Here is a 22,213-nt window from a genome sequence, read left to right as displayed (position 1 = left end):
AGCCCATGGCCACTCCTCACACCCTCCTTCCTAAAGTGGGCCCAAGGGGCACTGTCTGTGTGGCACTTCATCCATCTGTTGGATTCCAGTTGGTCATCCATGAAGCCAGTCCTGGGAGGATGTTGTTTAAAAAGTGCCATAACCAGCAGATTGGGACTGGGATAGAGCCAGTCGCCGGCCGTGTCTGGCTGGGACAGGATGGCGGTGGGCAGAGGAGCGGGCTGCACAGAGGCCCCTAGGAGCTGGCTGAGCCAGCATCTGAATCCACTCTGGGCCTCAGTACCATGGCATGGTGCTCAGGGGCTGCATGTCCCATGAGGCACCAAATGGTTTTAAATATGGGGATTTGAAGGCCAGCTCTGCCACTTACTGACTGTGAGATCTTGGGCAAGTCACTCAACATCACCTTTGCTCTGTTTCCTTATTTGTAAAAGGCAGGGAGGTGGGTGTTTATAGCAGTACCTAACTGGAAGGGTTTGATCAAAAGTAAACAAATTTATACCTTAATATGCGTCATGTAGATGTGGATGCAGACAGCTATAGATGACAGAGATATAAGTACCTTTCATGAGCTCCCTTTATGTCCAGGTTCTGGGCATATCTGAGCCCCACGACCCTGCCCTGCCCTCAGGGAGTCACAGCCCAGTGGGGGCAACACTTGTCAGCCTGCAGCTTCAGTGCCCCAGTGCCCTCAGGGCTAAAAAGGCTGAGTGAGTGCAGGGAGGAGCCCTAACCCTGCCTTTGGGTCAGGGAAGACAGGAGGGGGTGAGGCAGGAGAGAGAAGACCGTGATCTAGGCAGAGGGAGCAGCATGGCAGAGCTAGTCCTGGGAGCTGCACCTGGTCCAGTCTGGGTCAGAGAGGAGGCTGCATGTGCAGGACAAAGAATGTATGCACGGGGGAGGGCAGTCTTACTGCCCCCGCCCATGCCCAGAGCCCCTAATGGGCCCTGCTGCAGTCTGGTGCTGGCCCGATCATGCCAACAAGAACCCCTGTGTCAGTGCTGGCTGTCCCCACTCTGGCTGGGGCAGGAAGCAGCTTTTCATCTTCTTCTTATTCTGCTTCATTCATCTGAAAAATAAAAGCTCTTTCTCTCCTCCTCACCCTGGCATACATATTTCATATGGTCATTAGACAGTGGCACTAAAGGACTCACAAATCTTCCCTGGTCAGCATGATCAGCAGCCTGAGTGGGCAGTGAGAGGCCCCCAGGGCTGGGGGTCACTGTGGGAACCATGGCTGTGCTCCATCCAACCTGGGTGGGGGAGGGTGGGCCTTGGGGTGTGGAAGCCAGCATCTGCTGAGACAGTCCCATTTGTGCCCAAATTTCCCTGGCCTTGGCTGCTCCAGGCCCCAGGGTGAAGATACGGGACCAGGGGACCTCAGGAGTTTTTCCTGTCCTGACAGTCCAAGTGCAATTCTGTAGGGCACCCAGATATGCAGGGCTCACTTCCAGATGTGACCTTGCCAGGGGCAGGGACCCTCTGAGGCTTGACATAGGCCAATCTCGTCTGCACACCCAGCCTACTGTCCTCCCAAATCCTGGCCCCTCTCTCCTCCTTTTCCCTTGCTCCTTCCCTTCCCCCTTTTTTTCCACTCCCTTCCTCTCCCTTATGGCCTCTCTCTTCTTTGTCTTTGTCCCCATCTCTCTGCCCCTTCCCTTTTTCCCACGACCCTCCATTCTTACTAGAATTTGCTCATTCGTTTCAAGTATTCATGGAGCATCTACTGTGTGCAGGCACTGTCTGTGCTGGTTATGGAGCCTCACAAATGCCCACCCTGCTGTTTGGTCACACAGCAGCCAGGCTGTTGACACTGGCCTGGGTCTGGGACCTCTGTACCACACTGACCCCTGGCCAAGGGACTCCAGGGCATTGCAGTCAGGTGTTCCTCAGATCAAGCTGCGGTTATTACTGTCTCATCGTGCAGTGCACAGTGATGACTTGTCAGGGGAGCTCAGGGTGGGAAGCATTCCGGGATTCCTCTTCCTCCCTTATCCTCAGGTCCCTGGAAGGGGAGGGAGCTTTGGTCTCCTCTCCCCTGGAATATCCCAGCTCCCTTCCTTCCGAGAAAAAATTCTTCTCTTTGTTTAGATGGCAATAACTCACAGAAGCTAAGGGCATGGCGAGACGGCACACCTTCAAATCCCATCTCTGTCCTTTTTCTAGCTGAGAACCCTGGGGCTAGCTATTTACCATCTCTGTGCCTCAGTTTCCCCATCTGTAAATTGGAGGTGGTACTAATAGCAGCACCTACCTCTAGGGTTGCTATGAGGATGAAAAGTGCAATTTGTGCAAGGTGCTCAATAAACAGCAGTTGTCATGAGGAGTGGCTCAGGGCAGTGGGTGAGGACCTTCAGGGGGCCAGTCCTGCGGCCTGTCCCTCCTGACATCTGGTGGAGGGTGAGTCACATCACTCCATACCTTCCTTTTCAATGATTCAACATGTGTCTCCTGAGAACCTGTGATGTACTCAGAGCTTGGCCAGGACAGTAGTGGGACAGAGATCTGCACACAGTGTACAGAAACATAAGCTGTGGGGACACTGGGAAATCAGGCACAAGAGGCAGCCTAGAGAACACAGAAATGGCATCTCTCTGTATAGCCGAGTTTCCCAGATAACTAAAATACTAACCCTTTGGCTATAAACATTTTTAAAGATTTTATTCATTTGGGATAGAAATATGTTATTCACTTATCTGCCTTCCTGAACTGATTATACTAAACACAAATTAGCTTTTTCCTGAAAATTCAGGTTTATCATAAAGAACATAGAATTGAATAGATTTCATAGAATCTAGGAGCTTTAAAAGGAAACCTCAGAAAATGTTTGGAACAGAGGTATTAAAACATATTTTTAGCAACAGAGCCTTTATCCGTTTACAATCTTACATAGAAACCCTGAATATAAAAGATATGTAAGTGGACCCCAAAGTCAGTCCGAGGCCCGTCCCTCCTGGCATCTGGTGGCAGGCAGCAGTTTGCCTAGCTCCAAGGCAGTGGCCTCGGAAGGGAGCGGTGGTCACATGTAGAACAGTGCCTGGCACAGAGTGTGTGTTTAATAAGTAATTATGGGAAGAATGAATGAATGGTGTCATTTAACCTGCACTATGGATTATAACCATGCCAGGCACAATACAGAAGCCAGCAGTCCCAGCCACAAGACCCAACTGCCCACTGGAACTGCCATCATCTTGGAGAAGGGAGGAGAGGAAGAAGAGCCTCGTTGGGGTGTCCTAGAAGAAGAACCAACAGGCAGGGAGTGGGAGGCCTCCACTCTGCCTCTCCTCTGACCTGCTCACAAGCTAGAGTGACCACAGGCTTACATCGGGCCTTACTGTGGTCTGGGCCTCAGTTCGTGGCCCGTGAGATGGGTGAAAATATCTGTCTTCCTCACCACATGGATGGATGTGAGGATAAAACGAGGTTGTCATCAGCACAAGGCTGGCCTTTCTCTCTCCAGTCTCTATTGATTGCAAGTGACAGAAAGCCAACTTGGACCAGCCTGAATCAAAGAGGTCTCAATGGACTCACAGACCAAACTGAGGGTGGGGAGGGATGTCCAGTTCAGGACTCTAGAACTACCAGGATCCGGCCCTTCTCTTCTCTAGCTCTCCTCTGGGTGAAGCTTCATCCTCCCCAAACACCCAGCAGCTCCCAGTTCATGTTGTTCCCGCTTCATGCCCTGGAGGAAAGCTTTTATCCCCAGCAATGAGAAGAATCCCAGAGAGGCTTCTGACAGACCCAGCTGTGGTCAAGGGCCACTTGACCACAAGGGCCAGTCCCTATGGTCAAGGGGCGGGGTAGGTGGCTTTCTACCTAATGGGACCATTTGTTCAAGCAGGGAGAGAAGCCAAAGAAGATTGTTGGAGATGGGGGCAGACTGTTTCTAGAAGAGAACATTACCAGGCAGATGATGCCCTGCGCTATGAATGCAGTATATTGTTCTCAGGGTCAAAGATGGGCAGGGGACCAGAAATCCCTCCAAAGGACCTCCCCCGCTGGGTAGCACATCTGACTTGTGGTCTTCAAGGATTGGGAGAGAATCACCAGAAGAATCCACCAGAAGGCTAAACCCACACCCACCTTTCTTTGTGATACATTGTGAACCTACAGGTTGTGACCCCAGGCCACAGGGTCTCTCCCACAAGCCCTCTGAGAATCTGCAGAGAATCAGCCCACTGGGCCTGACATGAATCCAGGAGAGGTGGTTTCACCCACTTAGAGATTTCTGGTAGAAGACTGGTCCTCTAGAACTGTGCTCTCCAATATGAATTTAAACAGTCATTTGTGGCTGGTGACAGACCACCTTATTGAACAGCATGGCTCTAGAAAATTTGGCTGGGGCCAAAGGAGTTGTGAGGGGAAACATGGGTCTCCTGTGGACCTGGGTCTCCTGGTGAGATTGCAAACCTCAGCTGGGTCTGGCAGTGACGACTTCTTGTTCTCACCATTGCAGGCAACAGACAATGATGTGGGCACCTTCGGGGAGGTCAACTACTTCTTCAGTGATGACCCTGACAGGTGAGACCCTGTCCCCAGCCCCTCTGCAGTGGCCCTCTGCCCCTCACAAGGACTGATAAATTTTTCAGTGCCCAGGGAGGGTGCTGGGCACCATGGCGAGAGCACTGAACTGGGAGCCAGAACCCAGGGACACCATCGCTAGTTTGCCCTGACTGGTACAGTCTTGGTCACATCCCCTAAACTGTCTGGGGCATAGTTTCTCTGACTCTCAAAAGATAGTCTTTAGCTTTGGGAACATAGACAACTGTGTCTCTGAGAGGTTTTGAATGCTAATGATCACACACACCACCACCACCACTATGAGCAGCTAACACTAAGAAAGTCCTTACTATGTGTCAGGCTCATGGCCAAGTGCTTTACATGCATCATCTCATGTAATCCTCACAACCAAATGCCAGAGGAACTCAGTGCTAGGCACTGTTATCACCCCCACTTTACAGATGAGGAAATTGCAGCTCAGAGAGACTAAGTCACTTGCCCAAAGTCACACAACTGTTGAACACCAGCGCCGGGCCTCTGCATGTGGTCTTCAGCACTAGGATAAACAGCCTCCAGCAGGAGGGGACTCTCAGCCTGCCATAGTCATCAGGCAGGTTGCTTGCCTCACCACCTGCCCTGTGCCAGCCTTGTCCTGCCACCCATCATGGTGACATGGTTCTGGGTTGGTTCTGGGCCATCTCTTTCCCTTGTCTTCAGTTAATCTGAGCTAGGGGAAGCCCTCCCATTTTTAACATGATCAAAGGCCAGTTGAATTCAGAGGGCAGGTCTGCTTCTAAAAACGAAGTGTCTGATGCATTTGGAAGCCCAACAGAATGAGTAAGACAGTGGCTGTTGGCTTGCATGACCAGCCCCAGCCATCTGTGTGAGTGATCAAGAAGAGACTTGGAGATTTTTAGGTGCATCTGGCCACTGTCTGCCACTCTGTGATGGGCAGAAGCCAGTGGGTGAATGCCCAGGGCACACTGTCCTTCAGGGGACCTGTGTCCACATGACCTTGTCTTAATCTTCTTGGATCTTCTCATCTCTTCCTATCTTCTGTGCCTGGGGCTTTCTCCATCTCTGAGCTGGTGGCTTTCCCCTTCCAGGCTTGGTGGCTGACAGCTGTGGACCAGGTCAGAACACACAAATGTCACTGACAACTCAGATGAGGCTCCCGAGGGGACATTTAGAGGTGGCAGTTAGAGGGATCATCTCACTGGACCTTTCTGTTCTCCAGGAGACATTTGCCAGCCTCTTACCCAAGGCTCCGTCCCTCATGCAAAAGACAAGGGGTAGCTCCCAAGAGAGAACCAACCACGCTTCCCCTTACCAGATGCTCTTCTGCACATTTAGACCATCTGGGATAGCAGAATTTCTGACCCTTACGTTTCTCTGGCATCTAAATATCTCCAGTGGGCAGAAACTCCTGTTCGTAGCAAGAGCAGGGTCATTCTGCCTGAGTTTCCTCCTTGATTAAATCAACCACTCCTCCTGTCTTCAGTACCTGACACTTTGCCCATCATATGATCCTGATCCCTGTCCACCACCTCCCACCCCACCTCCCTTTAGAAATAGCTGCTTTTCTTATGGAGGGCAAGTGAAAGAGAAGGCAGATTTCAGACTTCATTCATTTCTGTTTGTCACCGTGGGCAAGGACTGGCTGGTAAATGCAGGCCCTTATCTATAAGCCTGCTTTAAACCATGGTGTCCTTTCTGTCTCTCCTTCCTATGTGACACAGATTCTCCCTGGACAAGGACACAGGGCTTATCATGCTGATTTCCAAACTGGACTATGAGCTCATCCAGCGCTTCACCTTAACAGTCATTGCACGGGACGGGGGCGGTGAGGAGACCACAGGCCGGGTCAGGATCAATGTGTTAGATGTAAACGACAACGTGCCCACCTTCCAGAAGGATGCCTATGTGGGTGCCCTGAGAGAGAACGAGCCTTCAGTCACGCAGCTGGTGCGGCTCCGGGTAAGATACCAGCAAGTCTTGCATTCCAGCCACTCATCTTGCCGGCTCCCTGTCCTTTCTTCTTGATCCCCCTCTCGGGAACCCATCACAAAATGTGCTAACCTCTCATCCACAAAGAATGCTGTGCAAAGTTGGGGGCCACATTCTTGGTCTGTGTTGGGCCTCCCCTGAGCATCACTTCATGCACCTGGGGACTGAGTGGGGCTACTTACATAGTGTCTGTTTCAGCTTAAATTTCAGGTCATCGTTTAGCAAAAGGATGTCCTGCACTCCCAGCCATCTCCCTTGGCAAGCACACTGAGTGGGGAGAAGTTCATTGTATAAGGACCCCCATCCAAGCCCTGTAGTGGCTGCTTAGATCAGGAACTACAGCATCTGGAAGGAGCTGCAGAGACCATGGGGTTCAACTCCACATCACAGAAAGGGAAACAGGATGCAAGAGTCTGGCCCAAGAAGCACAGTGAATTAGTAGAGCAGCAGAGCCAGGACTAGAATTGGGACTCATGCTCCAAGAGTCCTCCTGCAATGACTGCTCCATCATGTTTCAGTGGCCTCGGACCAGAGAGGTCCTTGTGCCCCTTTCCCACTCTGCCTTTCCAAAGTGAACTCATTTCTGAAGCAGACAGGGATGAAGGCAAGGGTGGAGGGGTGGGCATGGGGGAGACACAGAAGGTAGGACCATGTGCCCACCTGACATGGCCATAGCTCCCCATAGGACCCTGCCCTCCACTCCCGCTCAGCTCCAGACACATCCAGAGCAGGGGGACCACTGAATAGTCTCTAGGGTCAGAGACAATCTGGAACAAGCTAATTAATACAGCCCCAAGGGGAAGAAGGATTCTGGTCCCATTCCAAGTGCCATCTTACCTCCTTGCATTCATGCAACACACATTTATTAGACACTTACTGTGTGCCAAACACTGTGCTGGACTCTAGGTGTGCATCAGCAATCAAGAAACAAAGGTTCCTCTTGCACGAAGCTGATTGTCTAAGCAAGGCAGGCAGGAATTAAATAAGAAACTACAATCTACAGTCAGGAGTGAGGGACCGAGGGGGCGCATGGCACACCTGGTCTAGAGGTCAGGGAGCAGTCTGTGGTTGGGGTTCTTGAACTGGGGTGGAAGGGAACTGGTCAGCCAGCTATGGTGGTGACCCTCCCCATCCCCTGGGCAAGCCTGGCCTCCCCCATTCTTCCTAGGTCCCCAGCCTTCCTCTAGACTTCTTGGGCTACCTCCACGCCCAGCACATGGAGGGAAGCAGATGTCTGCTGGCAGCCACAGGGTGGCCTCCAGCTGAGGGACAAGGGGAGCCTCCTAGGGTCCTAGGCCAAGCCTGACCCAGGGCTGGATCACCCAGAGAAGGAGCTCTGAGCGGGATCAGCTCTCCACACCACCCGCCCTCGTCTGGCCCCAGGCCTTCCGTGAGCTCACAGGTCCTGTCTGCCCTCTTCCTTCCAGGCGACAGACGAAGACTCTCCTCCCAACAACCAGATCACCTACAGCATCGTCAGTGCCTCTGCCTTTGGAAGCTTCTTCGACATCAGCGTGTACGAGGGTTATGGAGGTGTGTGAGGAGTAGAACCACGGGCTCAGCCCAGGGAGGGGCTGGTGGGCTCTGCACACTCACGTCTCTTCCTGGGGGTGGGGGGTGGGAGAGCGGGCTGCCTTCTGTCTCCCAGACACCTTGGATTACTCAGGAGGCTGCCCAAGCTCCTATCGGCTGGAGCAACATGTGGCCTGAGGTCACCCTTCCATAGGGTCAACATCTGTCTCACATCAGCCAGATCTTTCTCTGGGTCTTAGGCCCGTGGCCAGCCCTGCAGACGAGCTGGAAGTTGGATGTTACCAGAATCTGTGGGGGTCCCTATTTCTTACCAAGGCTGCCTGGGCAGATCTGTGGGGTGGAGGCTTGTTAGCTAAGTGTCCCCATCCTTTTTGGGGTGCTGTGGCTGCCTCTCAGCCTTCCCAGGCCGTGACCTGGCCCTGCCTGCCCCGCTGTGAGTCCTGATCCTTAGAGCCCAGGCAGAGAATACAAGCATACTTCAAAAAGTTCGTGGAAAAATAGAACTGAAAGATAATACAAATCTTTCCATGAACTCTTTGAAGTACCCTCGTAGCAGCAACCTCAAGCTCCATGATCCAAAGAGAGACCACTTTGTTTTTCAGCCAAGGCAGCTAAGGCCCAGAGACAGGGAGCCACATGCCTAAGGTCACCCAGCTGTGATCTGGCTCTTGGTTACCGCTCCAGCTGCAGCTCTCAGCACCCCCTGTCTCCAACAGAATCCAGCCTCCTTGAACCCCTCGACTCTCTCTGCCTGTGGTGGTCACCTTCCTGTCTTCAGAGTCTGTTCCTTCTGCCAGGAAAGCCTTCCCTCCCTGCCACTTGCCATGCCCCACTTCAGCTGTCAAGCTCAGAGCCTCTGGCTAGCTTTAAGGGCTCATTCAACACCTCCTTCTCTGGGAAACTTCCCTTGTGCTTGAAGATGGGGCTAGGTGTCCCCAAGGCAGAATGGATGTGCCTTAAATGACTCTGGGCCCAGTGCTCATCCCCCCCACCACCCCACAATTATGTCAGACAAATGCAGTTCCAGAAATTGCAGTCCTGGTCCTGGAGGCCATAGCCCAGTGTTCTCTATAAAACCTATGTCTCTCTTTAAAAAAAAGATCATGCCTCTGCTCACCCCCACACCTCACCCTCCTCTCGGCTAGAAGAATCCCCCTCAGATTTTCTGTTACTAAAGCAATAATTTTGTTTCCCTTTTCCAAATAGAAAGTTGCAATTTAATATTTTTGTAATGCCTTTGTAGGCTACCCATGTCCCCCACTCCCAAGCCAATTTCTCTTCCCTCCCACTTGAAAATCAATGGCTTAGCACAAAAGAGCACTAACGGAGAGAGTCCAGGCATGTGCAACGGTGAGGTATCTATCTTAGCTCCCTGCAAATCCTGCCTCTCGGCCTATGTCTGCCTTTGGCATTTGGGTTCTTCATCCACCTCCAGAGTTCTGCTGAAGGTAAGGTCTGTAGTGCAATAACCCTGAGTATCTCCCCAAGGGGAGGAACGGTGCCTAGCAGACCCCCGAACAGGCATGAAGAGCCCATAGGGTGAAGGGAGGAGGAGAGCAGAGAAGAGAAGAGGGGGAGAAAGGTGAGGAGAAAAACACACAGGGCCAGAGGAGGCTGAGGAGGGTACTGCCATCTGCACCACACTGCCTGCCCTCCCTGGCACCTCCAATGCTGAGCAATAACTGGGGAACTTTGTGCTTACCGGGAGGAAGGGGTAATAACAGGGATAGGGCTAGAGAGCCCCAGGCATGACCCTGTCCTCCCAGCAGCTTCCAGATGAGGGGGTGACACAGACAGACAAGCAGCCTATAGTGCCTACTAGAAAAGAGCCTGGGCTGTGGATTCAGCCAAACCTGGGCTCATATCCCAGCTCTATTAAGTTGCGAGCTGTGTGACCTTGGGCAAGTAACTGAACCTTCCTGAGCTTGGTTTCTTCATCTGTGAAGTGGGGCTTACATTACCAACAAAATAGTTACCATCTGGTGGGCTAAGTGCAGTGCCAGGTGCATATCAGGCACTCAGTAAACCTAAGTCAAGACTAGAGGGCTCCAGGTGTTCAGAGGCAGGAGGGGAAAGCAAGGCAGAGCTGGCCTGGGCCATGCCAGCCACACCTTCTCTACCCAGAGGTCTGGGCATGTAAAGTCTGCTTACAGGGGACTCTGTTCCTGTCATTTCAGTGATCAGTGTGAGCCGCCCCCTGGATTACGAACAGATTTCCAATGGGCTGATTTATCTGACGGTCATGGCCAAGGACGCTGGCAACCCCCCTCTCAATAGCACTGTCCCCATCACCATCGAGGTGTTTGTAAGTACCCAGGAGCACTGGCCTTGCCCTCCGGGGCAAGGGGTGATCAGTGCTTCCAGAGCAGACCCTGCATGAACCTAGTGGCATAGGACTGCATCTCCCACATCCCTGGCTGTCCTCACAGCTCAGGGAATTACCTGGCAGACTGTCCCAAAGCCTGCCCTAGCAAACCTCTGCCATTGCTGCAGCAACTAAGCTGCCTCCCAGCTTGGCCAGGGAAGGCCCAGGGCCCTGTAACTCAAGACGACACAGATCGTCCTGCTCTGACTTCATTTGGGGGCCTTGGGACACCCTCTATGGGGAAACGAGAGTCGGGAAAAGGAGTCAGTGGCATGGGATTCCCTCATTGACGGCCACATTCTGTGAAGTTCAAGGGAATTACTGGAAAGTCTTCTCTCTTCTGTCTCTCTCCCTATGTCCCCCTCTACTTTTTTTTCTTCCTTTTTCCACTCCTCTGAAGATCTAAAGGGGCCTGAAACCAAACCACAGCTTGTCTGACATGAATATCAAACACACCTTAGAGCCTTCTGTGTCTGAAATTATCAGTCGCTAAATCCATCTCCTTACTGGTTCATTTGCCCTGAGCTGTGCCCCCAGAGACCCAGGGGATGCAGAGCGCGGCCTGACAGCAGGACCAATGGACCTCTCGCCGCTGAGGCCACACACACACAGACCTGAGCATGACATGCCTCCTCCCTCCGTCTGCAGGAGAGGGTGTGCACGTGTTGATTCAAGAGTTAGTGCATTACCGGCTCAGGAGGATTAGATCAGATTGTCAGGTTAGCAGATATGCTGTGATTTGACATCCGCTCAGGAAAATCTCACCCCAGAGCATGGGGATGGCCTTCCTGTCACAGCCAGCTGCGCCTACAGCCTCTGGTGCTGCCCCACACCTGGCTTTAATAAGCCTGGTCCTCTCAACCCCAGGCTGAAGCTGCAGGGCCAGCCCCCAAGAGAAATGTCATTGTCTGGCCAGTTGCTTGCTGAACAGGATGGAGCTGGAAGTGGTGGGAAGGGGGATGCCTGAGGGAAGCCCTCCAGGTGAGCACGTGGGAGTAGGATTGAGGAATGGCAGGAGGGTGAGGCCGCGCAGAGCCAGGGCAGCAAGGGAAAGGCAGAGAGGTGGGGGCTGCTTCTAGAGTCCTCGTGTCTGACACCTCAGGCTCAGGGAGAGGCCAGGGAAGAAGAGCAGAGGAGAGGAGACCCACAGAAGCCTAAAAACTTGCCTGTCTTGAACCCACAACCTCCCACCTTGAAATGCTGAGGGCACCACCAAAGAGCTAGAATGCATTCCCTGCCAATCACACCGTGTTCTGGTATTCTTCACTTCACCATGTGGCCCAACCTTGACTGCATCTCCCAAACCTGACCTTAGCCTCCCAGTCTTGACCACAGCCCCCAAACCTCCCTAACCCTGGCCACACTCACAACCCTGACCACCTCACCCATCACTTTCACCCAGCCAGTCTCCCACTCTGCTCAGGTAGGCAGTGACCTCTGTCTGTGTGCAAGGTCTGTGGCAGGACGTGCAAGTGTGTATGAAGCCTGCCCCACACCCAAGGAAACACTGAATGGAAAGAGGCACATTGCTTTGGAGGCACGTGGGTTTGAAACTCTCCTCTGCTACCCTCTAGCTGTGTGACCTGGGCTTCTCACCCTCTCTGACCTTTAGTTTCCCTGTCTGCAAAATGGGGATAATCATGGGACCTGCCTCATGATATTGTCAGGATAAAATGAGATTGTGCCGGTGGCATCTGGCACCTGGCACCCACTGTGTGGTCATCACCACAGCTGATGAGACAGCTGTGCACACCACCAGCAGCATCCACGCTCCGGCCTGGCTCCAGTGCGGGTTGGGAGTTCCAGAGAGTAGGCTGGTACAGGGAGGGACCCCTCTAGGCTATGGGGGATCAGACAAAGGAGGGGAGAAGAGTAGGGGAGGTTTAGGAGAATAAGTTGACGTGGCCTATACCAGCCCAGGGCCAAAGGGAAAATAACACTTGCTGGGTTCCAGCAAAGTGCCAGGTCCTTTCACCTTACCCAATCCCTTTCAACGCCATTTTACAGATGAGGAGGGAGTATAGCTGGCTATGGTCACTGGTGTCTTTCTCACTTATGGCTAGTAAGTGGCAGAGCTGGGATTTGAACCCTGCCTTGGGTGACTCCTGGTTGAACTTCTTCCCTGCACACCCATAGGCCTGGAGCCTTGGTGTAGGGATCCAATATATTGAAATTCCTGAGGAAATCTGTAATGGTTCCACTCCTATTGGACCACTGTGGCTCCACACCAGGGCACAACTTGTCTTGCCCAGCGGGGAGCGAGGTGGGTTCCTGCCCCCACCCACCCACACACATGGAGACTCGCTCTGGTATCAGGGAGGGAGGCTGCTGGCCACTCTTTTATTTGCGGTGGGTAAAAGCTCAGTTCAGTCCCTTGGCCTTTGTCTTCCTGTTTGCTCTGGCCTTTGAGGGGCTGAGACAAAAAGAGAAGAGGCCCTGCTTGGCTCCCTCCCTTAACTGAGCCACGGCTGGGAAGTGCCCAGTGTGATTGAGACCAGTACTTCCTGAAGTTCCTGTGCACCCACATTACCTGGGCTCTTATTAAAATGCAGATTCTTGTTCGGTGGGTCTGAGGTTGGGCTGAGATCCTGTGTTTCTGATACATTCCTGGGTGACGCTGATGCTGCCGGTCAGGGGACCACACACAAGGTCTTCGAAGATCTGTCCTCATGACAGTTTGAAACCCAGGGACTGCCCCAAACCCCAGAACCTTCCCAACCTGTGGCTCAGTTGAGAAAGGGAGCCAAGGAGGGCCCCTTCTCTTTTGGTCACGTTCCTGCCAAGGCCAACCTGTCCCCTGGCAGCAGGAGGGTCTGGCAACAAAGGCAGGTGCCACCTGGGCTGTGAGTGAACATTGTCTCTTGAGCAGGGTTTTGAATGCATAGTCACTTGCGTCTAAAGACCACACTTGAAAAGGTCACCGCCTTCGGGTTGGTTTTGCACGTGGGTAGTTTTTAAGTAGCTGTCACTTGGCTAGGCTGCCGCCTCCCTCCACTGAAAGGATTTTCTCTCCACTGGAAAAAAAAAATAACAGAGACGAAATAGTTGACGGCAGCACTGACTACACAGGTTGGGGGTGGGAAGAGGCAGATCAGAATGACAGGGCTCCAGGAGGAGGGGGCAAGAGGAGCCAGGTGATTCCTTTTCATCCACTGCTTGTTGGTTTTTAATAAAGAAGTCAAACTCGGTTTGTAGATTTCCCATTAGGGGACAATAAGCTTTTGTAGAGGGAGCAGCTGAGTTAGAACTAATAGCGAATGCAGCGCCAGGATCCGGGGAAATATCACCGCTAATAAGTTTCTGCCTCATGCTCTGTCACTGACATTCTCGGCGCCGCTCCGTGCAGCCAAGCAGAAGCTTAAATATCTATGTATATGAGGCACTCCTGCCCGTGCCAGGGGCCAGGGAGGTGCCCATGAATGCCATGGGGGCATGGGACATCAGGAGTCCTGAGACTGCCAGTTATCTGTAGAGGGCAGGAGGTCAGCTTGAGCCAGGGTGCAGTCCAGAGCCAGAGGACAGATTTGAGAAGAGGAGCATTCCCTTCTGGGCGCCCCCAGTCCCAAAAGGCTGGGATTCTCTAAAGTCCCTAGGGGTGGACAGCCAGCTAACATGTTCCTGTCTCTTTCATGGTTGCTCTGCCAAAAGCGACTCTAGTAAAAAAGGGGCTTCGTACAGGATCCTCCCCATCAAAGAGCTCTCAGTTACAGGAGAAAAGAGGCCCTCGGAGCATGAACCACAGGAGACTGTGGCGTGAAGACTGCCCAAGGGGGATGTGGCATGGCCTGACTCCTGGGCTCTTGGAGAAAGGGGAGAAGGCTCGGAGTCAAGTGGTCAGGGAGACTTCCTCAAAGAGGAGAGCAGGGAGGAATTCTCGTTGAGTGATTGCAAAAGTGGTCAGTGAGGATGAGAGTCTGAAAGGGCAGGAAGGCCTCCTCTGATTGAGAAGGGGGATGGGCACGGAGGAGCAGCGGAGCCAGGAGGAGGCAGAGGCTGCACCTGGGCTCCTGTTCCCCCGAGACCGGGACAACCCACCCTGCCCAGTTCAGCCCCTCGGCCAAGCACTATCCCATGGCCTGGTGAAGGCTGGTCCAGAGGGGGATTGCTCCAGAACTGGCAGGTGGAGGGCTCTGGGCCAGGGTTTGCCCAGGGGGTGGAGGAGCCATCGTTTGTGTACATGAGGAAGGTCTAGCTGCTCCTGCCCACAGCCAGCCCAGGGCAACCAGGGTTCAGGCTCTGGCAACCACCTGACCCAGCCTGTCACTGCACACTCAGTATCTTTATGGTTGGGGTGTGCTCTTCTCCCTTCTTTCTAGAGCATTCCACCATCAATCATCTTGGCTGAGCTGGGAGGGAAGGTCTGAGTGTGTCTCCCCAGGGTGGGGGCTGATGAGCTGAGGGTGGGAGAACCAGAATAAGGGGAGAGCTCAGCTAGAAGGCCCAGGACAGCCATGGGGGCTGGGAGTCATAGGCACCCCACCTGCTGCCTTCATTCTCCATCTCTCTGTCCCTCACTGTCCCTTCCTGACCCTCACATGCTTCCCCAAGGCCTGTCCTACCTCCTTGAACCATAACCTGCCAGAGGGACAACTGGCCCCCTCGTTACACTCAGTGCCAATTGTGTCCAGCCTGCCCCTTACGTGCCCACCTTAGACAGCTGACCAGCCCCGACTTCCTCTCTGGCTCCTGCAACCTGTTTGTTTTCCTTCCAGGATGAGAACGACAACCCTCCCACCTTCAGCAAGCCTGCCTACTTCGTCTCTGCGGTGGAGAACATCATGGCAGGTGTGGGCCCAGTCAGGGAGGGGACAGGGGCATGAGGACAGGCAGCCAGCAGTCACGGGCACCTACGGTGTGCAGGTCCTGGCTTTCCACCCAATTCAGAGAGGTCCACAGCCTTCTCTATATGTGTCCCAGGCCAAGCATCCTGTGACAAGTCAGGAGAGACTTTGGAGATGTCTGGTTATCTGCCAGACAGCAGCTATTTAAAGAGCACCTACTATGTGCAGACACTCTGCTCAGCACCTGGTTCCTACTCACCTGCAGCTACAGTCTAGCAGGGAAGAGAATAATGACCGATGATTAATTAAGCAATCTTGATTAAACAATCTAGAGTGTGCAGAGAATTCTGAGACTACGGTGTTGGGAGGCAGGTAGGTCCCAGAGACCATGATTTCAGAAGGGGTAGCCTTGAAAGATTGCGTGTCTTTCTACTTGAGGATGAGAATGGGAGGCTCATCACTGGGCCAGGCCTCAGGGGCCAGGGCCCCGCTTGCAGACCCAGGACTACCAGCTCCACACTCAAGCTCTATACCTGCTCTGTCCTCAGGGCAGGCTGGCAGCCTCACCCTTACACCCAGAGTGGACTGTTCCAGGGGGAAGATGTGCATGTTAGGAATGGCTGGAGCAGCTGGAAGAGTCAGGGGACAGCTAGAGTCAGGGATAGCTGGAGTCAAGGTTTGGCTGGAGTCGGGGGACGACTTGAGTCGGGGGATGGCTGCAGTCAGGGACATCTGTAGTCGGGAGATAGATGGAGTCTGGGGCAGCTGGAGTTGGGACAGTTGGGGTTGGGAGACAGCAGGAGTCAGGGGATGGCTCGAGTCAGGGACAGCTGGAGACAGGGATAGCTAGAGTCAGATTACAGCTAGAATCAGGGGACAGCTGGAGTCAGGGACAGCTGGAATGAGGGATCAGCTGTAGTGCAGTGATAGCTGGGGTAAGGGATGGCCCTCCCTGGCACTCTGGGGTCTTCTAAAGAGGACCTCTGGGTACCTCTGTGGTGTCTGATGATGAGCTGGGTGAGCGCCGGGCTGTATCCAGCCCAGCCCTACCTGTCCCACCCAGTCAGGCATCCCCTGGAGAGTGTCACTGCTAAAGAGCCCCCAGCAATCCCCACCATCCCCAGGCACTCTGCCAAAGAATGGCCTTTGCTGTGGCCCTTGATTCTCCTCCAAGTTGGGTGTGCTTAGAAAAGGGGCAGTTAGGGCTCAGGTACCTGTTCTGCTCAGGGCAGGACTGAGGGTCAGATTAGAGGTCCCACAGCTACTTGGAAGGGGCTACATGACCTTCCTACCCTTGCCCCCCGGTGACTATTGGTTGAGCCACGTGGTAGTATCCAGCAGTTCTGCAGCTCAGGTGCGAACTCACCATGGGCCTGGCCCTGCCTGCTTCATGCTCAGGACCTTTACTAGCAGTCCCACTCTTCCGGAGCCATTGTCAGTCCCATTTGCAGAGGAGGAAGCTGAGGCTCAGACAATCAAAGCCAGTGGCCAGGGTCCCGTGGACCCCGGCCCAGGTGTGATGGCTCTAGGAACCTGCACACTGAACCTGCATGCCAAGCTGCGGGAGCTGGCAACAGGTGGCAGGAAAGGCCAAGCTAAAAGCCCTGGTGGGTGCAGCCTCTGGACAAGCCACTGTCAGGGTGTGGCCAGGGCAGCTGGAAAAGCTGATCCCCCGACCCGGGATTTCATGGAGATGGAAATGAAAGTGAAGGCTTTAACTGGACATTAGGGAGAAAATAAAAACCCTTATAAATTCCCCTTGTGAACAAGATAAAACAAGACCAAAATTGGATACAATAAATGTAGAATAATTTAATACGGAGCTTCATTTCTTTTGACCCAAAGTAAAAGCTGGTCAGTCTGAGTGTATTTAATATGGTGGCCAGCCAGGCAGGGGCGGGGACAGGCAGTGGTGTCCTCTGAGCTTGGGCTGGTGTACGGGAGTGGAAGGGGCGGGATGGTATGGGAGAGAGGAGAGAGAGAGGCAGGGAGGGCTCAATCCATCCTGGCTCCAGGCCTTACCCTCCCATGGAGCCTTGTCCCTGCTCAGCCCTGGGATCTGGGCCACAAGAGCAGGTGGGGCAGCCCCGCTGGCAGGCTTCCTGCCTCCTGGAGAGCTGGTCGCTGAGAGGTTCCTGCAGGACTCTCGGTGGGTGCAGGTCCTGCTCCCAGGGCCTGCGGCTCTGAGCCCAGGGTGAGCAGAACCTCCTCCCTCCACCCCACCCCCCATCTCTTGGAAGGAGCCACAGTGCTGTTCCTGAATGCCACGGACCTGGACCGCTCCCGGGAGTACGGCCAGGAGTCCATCATCTACTCCTTGGAGGGCTCCTTGCAGTTTCGGATCAATGCCCGTTCAGGTGCGTTTCCCCTGCCCCTCACCCCCCACCACCGTGGGAGCCCTGGTTCTCTGCACCCTCAGGCTGACTCTCCCCACCCAGCCCTGGGCCGGGGTCTCCCCCCTTCAGTTTTGAGCAAGCCAGCTTTGAACACTGGGTTTTATCCCTGAAATATTAATTTGAGTGGGATTACTGATATTACCAAAAAAAAAATCACAACATGAATTTACCCACTAGAGGATGTCTTTCAAGGGTGAAGAGTCCTACTGTGTTTAAAATGTGTTCCATTTTACCAACAGCTGGTTAACACGCCACTCTTCAGGGACACCTTTATTCAAGCCTGTATGTCCCCCTCCCTCAGCTGCTGATCTCATTCGTGAATCTTGGCTCCTCTTCTCACACAGTTGTGTGCCTCAGTTTCCCCACCTGCAAAATGAGGGTGATCGTACTGTGGCTGTCGTGTGGATTAAATGTGTTATTACAGGGAACATACTTAGAACAATCCCTGGCACATCGTAAGTGCTGAAAAAGAAATTGCTGTCATTACTCTCTTTTATTTATTCTCCTGCGGGCCCCTCCCCCAGCGTCTTGCTCAGCCCATGTGACTCTCTTTTTTCATCTCTCCATGTGCCTCCGTCCAGCGTTCTCTCTTGAAGCTGGAAAGAAAGGGGGCCAGAAAGAAGCAACAAGAGATCCCAGGCTTTCAACCAGACCCGAGAGGGAATCTGGGGCCCCGGAACATTCATTCATAGGTTCATTCAGAAATCAGTGGGGCCTGCTCCGAGCCAGGTGCTGTGCTAGGTGCTGGGGTACAGGAGGGAGTAAGACATGGCGCTGCCCTCACGGAGTTCCACGTCAGCTTAGTAGACATGCAAGACATGTCTTCACTTCTGAGTACCCATTTCTGGATGAGTTAGGGGAGCTCTAGATTACTAACCAGGAAAACCCTGAAATCTCAGGGGCTTAAGACAACAGAAATTCTAATTCGCACAGCATTCCAGTGCAGATGTTTAGTGGACAGCCTTCCACATGACAAGTCTGGGGCCCATGTAGTGGCTCCAGGGTCACTGCAGAAGGGAAGACAGCATGGAGTATTGTGCCAGGAGGAGTTTGTGGGCCAGGCCTGGAAGTGACGTGACCACTCCTGCCCACATCCCATTGGCCAGATCAGGCAATGGCCCGCCTAGAGCAAGGAAGGCAAGGAATGTGGTCCCTGCCCGGCGGCCACTTCCCAGTAATAATTCCACCCAGGGAAGAGAGCAGGAATCTTTGGGGGACCCTCGCCATCCCATGCCACAGGTAGTCAGTTGCCAGCAGGGCATTAGGCCTTCCTGTTATCCATCATGCCTTCCGAGTGGAAGTAGGCCTTCAATGCCTCTTTCTACCCCTTTTCCTGGAAGCTTGGGGAGCAGATGGCTGGTGCTGATGTGTGCAAAGGCTGAAGAGAAGGGATCCAAGGCCATCCTGAGCCTCTCCTTCCAGCTCTGAAAAAACAGGGCCTTCCTCCCCGCTCTCAGGAGCATCTACCCTCAGCGAGCCCACATTTCCAGGGGACTCAGAGTCACATCGTCAATTAATAATAACCAAATGCACAGCACTGTTCTAAATACTCTGACCAGCATCATCTCATTGTACTCTCCTCACCACTCTGAGACAACTACTAGCATTATCCCCATTTTCCAGATGAGGAAACTGAGGCACAGGAGAGATTAAGGAACTTGACTGAGAACTTGGAGAGCCTGAACTTCTGACTCAAGCCCAAGTGTTAAACGCTGCATTATATGAGGCTACATTAGAGCCACATCCTGCCACCCAAATGCAGTGCCAGCTCACTGCCCTTTCAGCAACACCCCCACCACCCCGTCTCCCCAGTCAGGAATTCCAGCTCCCCCCAGGGACTTTAATGATGACATGGACATTTTCTTGCTGCCTTAACACAGCTTCTTGAGCTGCAAAGGTGTAAGCATTTTCCTCTGAGCTCCTTGGTCAAATTAGCCAGGGCTGATCCACAAAGGTGGCCTTAATTGGATCTAATTTCCCAGACTAAAGAGGCCATCTATCATGCCGACAAGTTCATGTTTAAAACTTTAGAGATTAATTTCTTCCTCGCCCTGCCAATTAATCGACACCACCCTGGCAGGGAGCATGTCTTGTCGGGCAGACCTTTGCCAGTCTTCTGTTCCTGGCCTTAGCCCCTTTGCTGCCCCTCACTCACCCCAGCTCCCTGCTCAGCCCCGCACAGGCCAGAGGACAAAGCCAGAGTGCCAGAGACAGAAATGTCAGTGTGGAAGCGATCCTAGGGACCATCTGGCCCAGCTCCCTTGTTTTAGGGTGAAAGAAACCAAGCACAGAGAAGTTAAGCAACTTGCCCCAGGTCACACAGTGCAGGCGATGGGGATAAAAAGATGGCTAGCACGTGGTACCTGCCCTTGGGGAACTCCCACAGTGCACAGGAAGGAAATGATCATTTTTTTGAGTGTTGGGGGCTTCACCTGTAGAGGTTTCATCCTCACAAAACTCTGATTGGAAGGTATACCAATCTCCATTTTACAGACGGAAAACTGAGGCTCAGAGAAATCAAAAAAGTTTCCCAAGCCAAGCATCTGACAAGGGCCATAATCAGAATTCAGATCTGGGTCTCACTGTCCTCAAAGTGTAGCTCTCTCCCGTGGCAGATGTGAAATGGTAAAAGATCTAATGGTGACATGCTGAGGTGACGTCTGCGTGTACTGGCTCGCACGTGCTCCCAAGAGCCAGTTATGTGCTCATTTGTGAACTGCACATTCGATGCCATCAAGTTGGTGGCTTAAAATGGCTCTGGTGGGAGTATTCACATCATGGAAACTGGCAAACGCCCTTTGTTTTCTTTTGGGGAGCCACTTATCAAACATTTACCAGCGCACCGCTACCAGGGTGACATTCATATTTCAGTTACACTAAAATACAAAGAAATGCCAAAAACACACTGACAAACAGTGTGGTTTATTTTAATACATGTTTATATTTAACAGAATACTTGTTTACACACTAAAAACATTCACGGTGATGTGATTGTGTTATTCACAAGGCAATTAGGAAATTATTTTAATTATTATTTAATTCTCAATGCACTATAGTTGAACTGTCCGTCGTGAGTCACACATTGGAACACACGTGAAACACTGGGTGTTTTTCCTTCCTGTCATTGTATTTCTGTGACTTACATGAATATACAGTGCCTGGCACTGTCCTAAGATTTCCATGACATTAACTAAATTAATTCCACAACAGCCCTCTGAGGTAGGTCCTGCTATTGTTCCTTTTTGACCATATGAGGAACTGAGGCACAGAGGATTTAAGTAACAAGTTCCATGTGATAAAGCCAGTAAGATGATGCCAAAAGTCTAAATGAGAAGTCCCTTCTGCCCTGCCGTCAAGCACCTACTCCCTGTAATCAGCCCAGATTTTCCTACATCTGCAAATACCTCCTCATCGTGGGGTTAGATTGCCCAGCTCTGGGGTACCGGCTCCCGAGGCCTGGGCGTCCTCCCCTCTGCCTGTGTAAGCACCATCTCACCACCCCCAGCACACAGACATTCACACGCTGCCGGGCTGTTGCAGCTTGGTGACATCTCGTAAACACTCGCTTGCTCCTCCTTCCCTCACTCTCTGTCTGGCCCACACAAACTTCTGTCTGAGTGTTTTCTGTTGCTATAACAGAATACCACAGACTGGGTAATTTATAAAGAAAAGAAGGTTATTTAGCTCACGGTTCTGGAGGCTGGGTAGTCCAAGAGCATGGTGCTGGCATCTGGTGGGACCTTCTTGCTGTGTCATCCCATGTCAGAAGGGCAAGAGAGCTGGGGGAGCTCGCTTTTATTACGAAGTCACTCCCATGATAGCAACATTAATCCACTTATGAGGACTAAGTTCCCAACACCTGAACCTTTGGGGGACACATTTAAACCACAGCACCCTCCCACTCACTGTCCTCCCTCTGCAGGTGAGATCACCACCACGTCTCTGCTTGACCGAGAGACCAAGTCTGAATATATCCTCATCGTACGTGCGGTGGACGGGGGTGTGGGCCACAACCAGAAAACTGGCATCGCCACTGTGAGTGCCCCCCCAGCTTCCCCTTGCCCACCAGGCTGGCGCTCTCCAGCTCAGCTTCAGGTTGCCCCCTCAGACCTCTGGGCACCATGTCCCAAGCTGAAATGAGGCTTGTGAGAGTGGAATGAGGAGGCAGTGACCAGGTCATCATCAGCTGAGGGCAGCCCTGGGCCACCACAGCTATGGGGAAGAAAAGCATTGCCACTTGGATGTGGGGGCCCGTGGGAAAAGCAAAATGAAATATTTTCTCCCTTGCCCACAAAATGCCAGCTGGACAGGTGGAAGAAGGCATAAGCCCCATAGGCCCCTCCCTGCAGTGGCACGTGCCAGGAAGAGCAGCTCAGAGCAGGAAGCAGGGCCCTGGAGGGTCCCTTGGAGCTTGTCACCTCCCCACTCCAATCCTTGTGATACTGAGAAATGATGCCTGGGTTTCCACATGAGCTAGTGGGACCAAGGCCTAGAGCCCACATCTGAGCCCTGGTTATCCCACCAGTGTGCCTCAGAGAGCAGAAAGCCAGAGGAAGGAAATTTGGGGGCCCTGAATGAGCTCAGCTGCAGAAGAGAATAGGGAAAGTGAGAAGCAGAAAGACCTACTGTGG

The 22,213-nt window shown here is 52.9% G+C and overlaps 1 protein-coding gene across 3 annotated transcripts in view; it reads left to right on the top strand.

Annotated features, from left to right (window-relative positions):
- The window catches only part of CDH23 (cadherin related 23), a 372,185-nt gene that overhangs the window by 235,341 nt on the left and 114,631 nt on the right, over positions 1 to 22,213 (top strand). For all 3 annotated transcript variants that reach the window (XM_063101657.1, XM_063101655.1, XM_063101656.1), the window contains 7 exons: positions 4,457 to 4,521; positions 6,240 to 6,477; positions 7,935 to 8,040; positions 10,218 to 10,345; positions 15,118 to 15,190; positions 17,427 to 17,543; positions 21,505 to 21,617. In XM_063101657.1, the coding sequence (XP_062957727.1) occupies positions 4,457 to 4,521; positions 6,240 to 6,477; positions 7,935 to 8,040; positions 10,218 to 10,345; positions 15,118 to 15,190; positions 17,427 to 17,543; positions 21,505 to 21,617 (840 nt within the window). The remainder of the gene's footprint in view (positions 1 to 4,456; positions 4,522 to 6,239; positions 6,478 to 7,934; positions 8,041 to 10,217; positions 10,346 to 15,117; positions 15,191 to 17,426; positions 17,544 to 21,504; positions 21,618 to 22,213) is intronic.

This window comes from Cynocephalus volans, chromosome 7 (assembly GCF_027409185.1).
Source record: "Cynocephalus volans isolate mCynVol1 chromosome 7, mCynVol1.pri, whole genome shotgun sequence".
NCBI lineage: Eukaryota > Metazoa > Chordata > Mammalia > Dermoptera > Cynocephalidae > Cynocephalus > Cynocephalus volans.
The sequence above is the reverse complement of the archived record's forward strand: the minus strand, read 5'-3'. Positions and strand labels throughout refer to the sequence as shown.